This window comes from Myotis brandtii, unplaced genomic scaffold (assembly GCF_000412655.1).
Source record: "Myotis brandtii unplaced genomic scaffold, ASM41265v1 scaffold827, whole genome shotgun sequence".
Taxonomy (NCBI): domain Eukaryota; kingdom Metazoa; phylum Chordata; class Mammalia; order Chiroptera; family Vespertilionidae; genus Myotis; species Myotis brandtii.
This window is the reverse complement of record NW_005371360.1, coordinates 1,292,747-1,300,619: the sequence shown is the minus strand read 5'-3', so window position 1 is coordinate 1,300,619 and position 7,873 is coordinate 1,292,747. Positions and strand designations below refer to the sequence as shown.

The window sequence follows — 7,873 nt, the reverse complement described above, 5'->3', positions numbered from 1 at the left end:
CGCGGGCGCTGGGTAACCCGAGCCCCTGAATGGAGCGCCGGGAGCCGCCGGGAACTGCCTGTGGCAGGACTCCAGCACCTGTGCCCAACCTGGGCGGCTCTGTTCCCTTCCCCTTGCCCACCCGTGTCTGGGCCTAACAAGTGGGCTCTAAACGGGGCTAGGGTGGCCCGGAGCCTGCGGTTCGGCTGGGGTCCCCACCCTCGTCCCCCAGAGGCAGGGGATGTCTTCCTGAGAATAGAGTCTGGTCTGCTTTCCTGCCCACTGCCCCGAACACACTCTCGGGTCAACTCTGCCCAGCCCAAGACATACCCTGCTCCCACCCGGCGACACGCTCTCCCCTTCCCCCTCCTCTGGGCCACCACTGCCCTCCCCACCAGTTGCCCCAGCCTCTTTGTTTACATTCCTGCCCTTTCCCAGACCTGGCTCTGTGCCCCAGGCTGTCCCAGCCAGGGACCCGATCCTGTCCGAGGCCACCTCCTCCGGGAATGCACCTATCAAAGCATGAACTTGACCCTGGGCCAATGCAGGTGTCCCCCACACCTGTAGCCCCAGATGCTACTGGGGTGGCTCTATAGCATCCTGACACCTCCAGTCCAACCTTCCAGCCGGAAAGCACCGGCCCTATAGCCGCTCAGCTTGGACCTGTCTTTGCCCCACATTGCCCAGAGCTGTCTCTAAGGGGAGCTGCTGAAACTGCCACAGGGCTAGGTTTTTGTAAGACAGCTGGGAGGACAGGCTTTCAGAGACAAGAGCCCAGTGCTACCTCCCACTTCCCAACTCGGTAACCTTGAATGAGTTCCTTGACCTTGGAGAACCTCAGTTTGCTGTCCGGCAAAACTGGACAACCGCTATCCACCCCAGAGCCCTACTGTGGCCTTGGACAGCTTGCTGACAAGCCAGCCGACGGAGGGAGGGGTGAATGCCCCTGTCCCTGTCCTCTAGGCACCAGGGGCCCTGGCTTCCTGGGACATACGCTGGCTATGCCCTCTCCAGATGGGGAGCAGCCTCCTGGAGCTCCCTTTGTTCCTTCCCCGCTGCCAGGGCCTCTCCCCAGAGGGTGGTGCTGACCCAGATGGCGGGCTGGACCTTGAAGAGTTTACCCAATACCTGCAGGAGCGGGAACAGCGCCTGCTGCTGCTTTTTCACAGTCTGGATCGGAATCAGGATGGTAAGGCCCAGGGATGGGGCTGTGGGAGCCAGGGAGACGCCAATGGGCATAGAACTGGTGATGCCAGGAGGAGGGGTAAGGCCCGCTTCTCCCTGATGACTCACAGGCTATTTTGAGAACCCTCCTCACCCCCAGCTAGGTAGGTGGTTTGGGGCCCAGCCAGCCCATCAAACCTTCTCTTCCTGGAGTGAGACCCCTATTATTTACCCTTAGATTTTTTAAAGGGACAAAGAGCCCCCCTGTTGCTCCCGGATTCCCTATGGAACAGAGACCCTCCTCCCCATAGTATCTTCTAGGTCTCCAATATCACCTCTTGATCCTCTGTGGTGCAGGGAGCCCCATAATTACCCCGACGTTCACCTCTTCATTTATTCATGGATCAGAGGATCCCCCAACATTGCCCAGTCCCACTTCTCTGATCCCAGCAGGGCAGGGATTCTCCAACCCTGCCACAAACTTCACCCAGGTTTCTGGATCCCCAGTCTTGCTAAACCACTCCCATTTCAAACTGTCCTGCTCCTCGGCCCCAGGGCCCCCCCACACACACACACTTCCCCACCTTGGTTCCCAGGTCAGATCGATGTCTCTGAGATCCAGCAGAGTTTCCAAGCTCTGGGCATTTCTATCTCTCTGGAGCAGGCACAGAAAATTCTTCACAGGTGAGTAGTTGGGGTCCAGAATCCCAGGTAACTCTGGCCCCTGAGATCCCTTGATTGCCTGGAGCCTCTGGGCCTTAGACCAAGTACCAGGGTGGTCGGAGCTAAGAAGTTGAGCTTTGGAGTCAAGTCCATCTTGGGCCAGTTGCTTCACTGCTCTGAGCCTCAGTTTCCCCCACTGTAAAATGGCCAGCTCTCAGTGCAGTCGAGCTTGGTCTGCCTCCAAATCCAACCAGAGCCTCACTCCAGCCCACCCCCCAGCATCAGGCACTGATTCTATCCCACCCCCCAGCATGGACCGTGACGGCACTATGACTATCGACTGGCAGGAATGGCGTGACCACTTCCTGTTGCATTCATTGGAGAATATGGAAGACGTGCTCTACTTCTGGAAGCATTCCACGGTGAGGTGGGGGTGGCTTTCCTCCTCCCCTGGGGGCCTAGCTCAGGTCTCCCCAGGGTACGGAGGGGCTGGGTCAGGATGCTCTAGAACAGCGGTTCTCAACCTGCGGGTCAGACTCCTTTGGGGGTCGAACGACCCTTTCACAGGGGTTGCCTAAGACCATCGGAAAACACATATATAATTACATATTGTTTTTGTGATTAATCACTATGCTTTAATTATGTTCAATTTGTAACAATGAAAATACATCCTGCATATCAGATATTTACATTACAATTCATAACAGTAGCAAAATTACAGTTATGAAGTAGCAACGAAAATAATTTTATGGTTGGGGGTCACCACAACATGAGGAACTGTATTAAAGGGTCGCGGCATTAGGAAGGTTGAGAACCACTGCTCTAGAAGGAGGAGCCACTGGGAGCAGCCAAGGAATGAGACTCGGCTCCTCTTTCCTTCCATCCAGAACTGGGGGGCTGAGGACCCATTTGGGGAGGTCTCTGCAATCTGATTGGAGCCCTTGAGACTTCCTGAGGGGCCTCTGGGAGCAGGCTGTGGGTACTGGGAGTGCAGGGAGGAAAGAGCTCACCAAATAGGGCACCTGGCCTCCTACCCTCAACCCACGCAGCTCCCTTTCTGGTTTTTAAATGCCTCAATTAAGGATTCTGCTGCTGAAAAGACAAGAAGCCACTGCCTCCAGAGGTTCTAATGGGATCCACGGGAATTTGGGAGGAGTGCTCTAGATTGCCATTTCCTGGGGAGGGGGAATTCCTGAACAGTGTTTCTGGTAGGAACTGATGCATTTGGAGGGGATCCATTTGTGGGATATGGTGAGATCTTCTTGGGAGGTGCAGAAATTCATCAGGGGATTCATGGAGGGGCTTGGTTGGGAAGTTTATAGGAGGACTCTAGAGGAGGGATTATCTCTGTGGGAGAAATCCCTATGGGATTTGGTGAGACCTAGGGAGGGATCTGCGAGGCGCCTTATCTGAGAGGTCCCCTGTAGGATCTTGTGTGGCCCTGGAAGGATCTTCTGGAATCCTTATGTGGGAGACCCTTGAGTGGGATCCTTCAGAGGGATCTGATTGACTCTGGAGGGATCTTTATGTGGCAAATCCTTCAATGGAATTTGGTCAAAGTCCCCAAGGAGGGATATTAGGATCTTACATGGGAGACAGATGACTGACTTGGATGTTTTGGTGGGATCTGGTAGGGAATCTCCAAGATTCATTGATGGACTGTTTGGGTGTCTGAGGATTCTTGGAGACACCCCTGTTTAGAGCTGTGTTACATCTCTCCACCCCTGCATCCTCAGGTCCTGGACATTGGCGAGTGCCTGACTATCCCTGATGAGTTTTCAGAGCAGGAGAAGCTGACCGGCATGTGGTGGAAGCAGCTGGTGGCCGGTGCAGTGGCGGGCGCCGTGTCACGGACAGGCACAGCCCCTCTGGACCGCCTCAAGGTCTTCATGCAGGTAAGGGGCCCTGGAGAGACGCACCGTCTTCCTGAGACCTGGGCCCCTGGAAGGGACTGCAAAGTCACCTAGTCTCCCTGCATAGGTCCATTCCTCCAAGACCAACCAGCTGAACATCCTTGGGGGCCTACGGAACATGATCCAAGAGGGCGGCGTGCGCTCTCTATGGCGTGGCAACGGGATCAATGTGCTCAAGATTGCACCTGAGTCAGCTATCAAGTTCATGGCCTATGAGCAGGTGGGGGCAATTGTGGGGAGGCATGAGTTAGGATTCAGAGGATTGGCTTGGGGGCAGGGGATGTCTGCAGGTCCCCAGGAGTGCACATCTGTTCCCCTGCATGATGCCCATGACAGGAGGACAGTAAAGGGGCGGTCCAAGTGCATGGAAAGCTCACCCCCTGAGGTCCTGCCCACCGCTGTGTCTCCCACCCTCAGTTCAAGCGGGCCATTCGGGGACAGCAGGAGACACTGCATGTGCAGGAGCGCTTTGTGGCTGGATCCTTGGCTGGTGCTACAGCCCAAACCATCATTTACCCCATGGAGGTGAGAAGGGGGGGACCCTGACTGAGGCCCCATTGCAGGGTGGGGAGGCCTGCAATCATCATTTCTCTTCATGGTGTGATAAGCATTGGGATTGTAATGTTGCCTCTCCCTGACTCAGACTGTAGCCCGTTACAGCAGTGCTGTTTCATGTCTAGCCTCCCTGGGAACCGCAATTTGAGATGTGACTTCTGGGGATGGTGGTGTTGGTTGTAACTGTTTAGACGGCCATTGTGGGAGAAGCCATTTATGGACATACCTCTTCTAAGGATGTTGATTTCCAAAATGCTTGTTCCCAAGGGTATCATTTCTAGGTAAACCTGTTTTCAGAGAAATCATTGTAGGTTTTAGGTTGTGTAGTGCGTCAGGTAGGATTCTGAGTGATGGAAAACACAAATCACATAAGCAAAGTCTAACGGTGAGCAGTTCAGTGCTGGCATGTGGCTTCAAAGTGTTAGAGACCCAGGCTCCTTCCCACTATCTTGTTCCACCACCTCCGCATGTAGCATCCACCTTGCGGACAAAAATGACTTCTTGTTCCAGTCATCACATCCACATTCCAGCCAAGAAGGAAGAATAGACAGAGAAAAGAACATCTCCCTGCCTTTAAGGATGCTTTTTGAAAGTTACGCATACCTCTTCTCCTTCTGCTTCTGTTTCATTGGCTAGGGCTTAATCACATGGCCCTACGCCTAGGGAAACTGAGAAATGTAGTCTTTATTTCTAAAGGCTATGGACCATAATTTCCTGAAAATTATGGTTTCTTTTATTAAGGGAGAAGGGACCATGATATTGGAAGACTGTTAGCAGTGGCTGCCACATGTAACCATTTTTAAGTATGGAGATTAGAGATACCAGAAGATTCTAGATAAAGCGGTTTTTTAAATTCACTTATTCTCAGGGTATCTCCTTCCAGGAGTAGCTATTTATAGGTGTCTTCCTTCCTGGGTGTAGTGATTCCAGAGGCAACTTTCCAGGGATAACCGGGTTCTCCCCAGGTACTAAAGACACGGTTGACCCTTCGCCGGACGGGCCAGTACAAGGGGCTGTTGGACTGTGCATGGCGGATCATGGAGCGAGAAGGGCCCCGTGCCTTCTACCATGGCTACCTGCCCAACGTGCTGGGCATCATTCCCTACGCGGGCATCGACCTGGCCGTCTACGAGGTCTGTGGGCAGCCCGCCCCTCTCTCCTTTCTTCTTCCCTCTGGGATCTGCCCACGGGCCACCCATTCCTGTGGGGCTGACTCAGTTGAACTCCAGAACCAGGGGAGACAATCCTGGGGTAGAGAAGCACCATGGATCTGGGGACCCTGGGGAACCCTTTCAGGCATTAGATAGCCTCACTCTTTCACTTACCCCTGCAGTTCAGCCTTCCGGGGTCTCAGGACACATGATAGTCGGGACCCCATATTTGCTGGGCACTGGGCAGGCTGCTGTATCAAACGAGAACAACACAGCCCTTGCCCTCCTGGAAACCACTTCAACAAACTAGGAAGCCAGTCAAAGTCAACCAGCAAATAAGTAATTTTAGATCCTGATGCACTCACAGAAGATAATAAAGCAGGCTATGTAATCAAAAGTAGCAGTGGACAAAAAGGCAGGTCTGGGAATGTCTAAGGAGAGGGAGAGAAACATCGATGTGAGAGCAGAACATCAGTTGGCTGCCTCCTGCATGCCCCCTACTGGGGATCAAGCCCACAGCCTGGGCATGTGCCCTGACTGGGAATCGAACTGGCAAACTTTCGGTGCACGAAACAACATCAACCAACTGAGTCACACTGGCCAGAGCTTCTCTGACTCTTATAAGGACCCTTGTGATCACATTGAACCAACCTGAATACTCTAGGATCATCTCTCATCTCAAGGTCCTTAACTTAATCCCATTGCAAAATTCTTTTTGCCATGTAAGATTCCATATTCACATGATCCAGGGACTAGGGGGGCCATCATTCCATATACCATAGAGGGTAGAGGTGGGGAATGAGTGAGAAGGTGCAGGTAAAATGATTGTGTTGCATTTAGGGGTACAAAGTGCTGAACTAGCTGTCATGGGATATAGCGAGGTCTCTGAAGCCAAGGTCCTAGTGTCACCCACCTTCAACCCACCCTATTCCCCTCTTCACCCCAGACCCTGAAGAACCAGTGGCTCCAGCAATATAGCCATGACTCGGCTGACCCTGGCATCCTCGTGCTCCTGGCCTGTGGCACTATCTCCAGCACTTGTGGCCAGATAGCCAGTTACCCCCTGGCCCTGGTCCGGACCCGTATGCAGGCCCAAGGTGAGGCCTGGGTGGGAGGATGGGTGGGAAGGTCTCACAATTTGGGTCCCACCTCCACTTCCCCAGCTCTTCCTCCTGGGTAGGTAGAATCCCAGGCTGGAATACTCCTGGATTTGAATGGCCCAACCAATTCCCAACCTTTCTCTGGGCCTCAGTGTACCCATTTGTGACCATGGAATGGGAGCCCTTTGCCCTAACTAGGAGAGCGGATGCAACGAGTAGTGGAAGGGCCCTAGCAATCTTAGCTGGGAGGTCACTTGGTAGACTTCAGCATATTTGGGCTGGTAATTCGAGATCTAATTTGCAAGGCTGGGTTAATGAGGAAAGGTGAGGAACGGGGTAAGGAGGGGCAGGGCCAGGCTGGTTATCATCTTGTGTTTCTCTGTATTTTTCTTTCATGGGTTCTTTCCTTGATTCCCCTACTATCCCTGAATCTATTTTGAGAATTTCCTAGAAAATGTTAGCGTTTGTGTCCCATGATTTTCGCTGAAGGATTATCAGGGCATAAGACAGATGTAGTTCACAGGCTGGAGAGGAAGAAAGATGCCGAATGAGCCATTCCACAATTGAGTATGGATTTAGGGTTGAATAAAGGGGAAAAGGAGCCTGACTTAGACTGGGGTGCCCAGGAGGGCTTCCATGAAGAACTGGCTTTAGAATGGAGGTTGCAAGGATGAGTTAGCTGGGAGAAGCGGGTGCGAATCATTCCAGGAAGAGGACACTACTGTGCCCTCTCCCACTACACACACTCATACCTACTCTGTTTTGAATAGTCCCCAAACTTGGGCCCTCCAGATTGAAGTGAAAAGGTGAACAGTCCATTCCAAGGCCAGTAGAAGTCCCGACTCTTGAGTGGTAGGTCCTGCTGTTAGTCTAACCTTCCTTTATCCTGCTGTAACTGCCACCTGACCCAGCCCTGAGGGGTGGGAGGGGGAAGGGAGAGGAGGACCTTTGACCTGACCTGGCCCCTACCCCTCCCAGCCTCCATCGAGGGCGCCCCCCAGCTCTCCATGCTGGGTCTGTTCCGTCACATCCTGTCCCAGGAGGGCATACCAGGCCTCTACAGGGGCATCGCCCCCAACTTCATGAAGGTTATCCCAGCTGTGAGCATCTCCTATGTGGTCTACGAGAACATGAAGCAGGCTCTGGGGGTCACGTCCAGGTGAGGGACCCAGAGCCACCCTCACTAAGATTCCTCGCCTCAATCATGACGACCCCTACACCTCAACCACTGGAGACTGATGGCCCAGCCAATGGATCCCACTCAAACCACAGGATCCCTGTACTTCATCCACTGGGTCCTGCATCCCACATCCTACCTACTGGGTTTCATATTTCCCTGTCTCCCTTG

The 7,873-nt window shown here is 53.4% G+C and overlaps 1 protein-coding gene across 2 annotated transcripts; it reads left to right on the top strand.

The window, feature by feature from the left end:
- The first annotated feature begins 943 nt into the window (after positions 1–943).
- SLC25A23 (solute carrier family 25 (mitochondrial carrier; phosphate carrier), member 23) lies at positions 944–7,867 on the top strand. Of its 2 annotated transcripts, XR_314612.2 has the most exons (10): positions 944–1,168; positions 1,740–1,827; positions 2,117–2,228; positions 3,543–3,701; positions 3,787–3,939; positions 4,137–4,244; positions 5,240–5,407; positions 6,372–6,522; positions 7,296–7,377; positions 7,504–7,580. XR_314612.2 is itself a non-coding variant. In XM_005884406.2 (9 exons), exons 1-9 carry the CDS (start codon positions 994–996, stop codon positions 7,686–7,688), a joined length of 1,299 nt encoding a protein of 432 aa, XP_005884468.1. In that variant the 5' UTR covers positions 956–993; the 3' UTR covers positions 7,689–7,867. The 2 variants fall into 2 exon arrangements, 1 of the variants encoding a protein (XP_005884468.1); XM_005884406.2 differs by lacking the exon at positions 7,296–7,377 and having other exon boundaries at positions 956–1,168; positions 7,504–7,867.
- Positions 7,868–7,873: the final 6 nt, after the last annotated feature.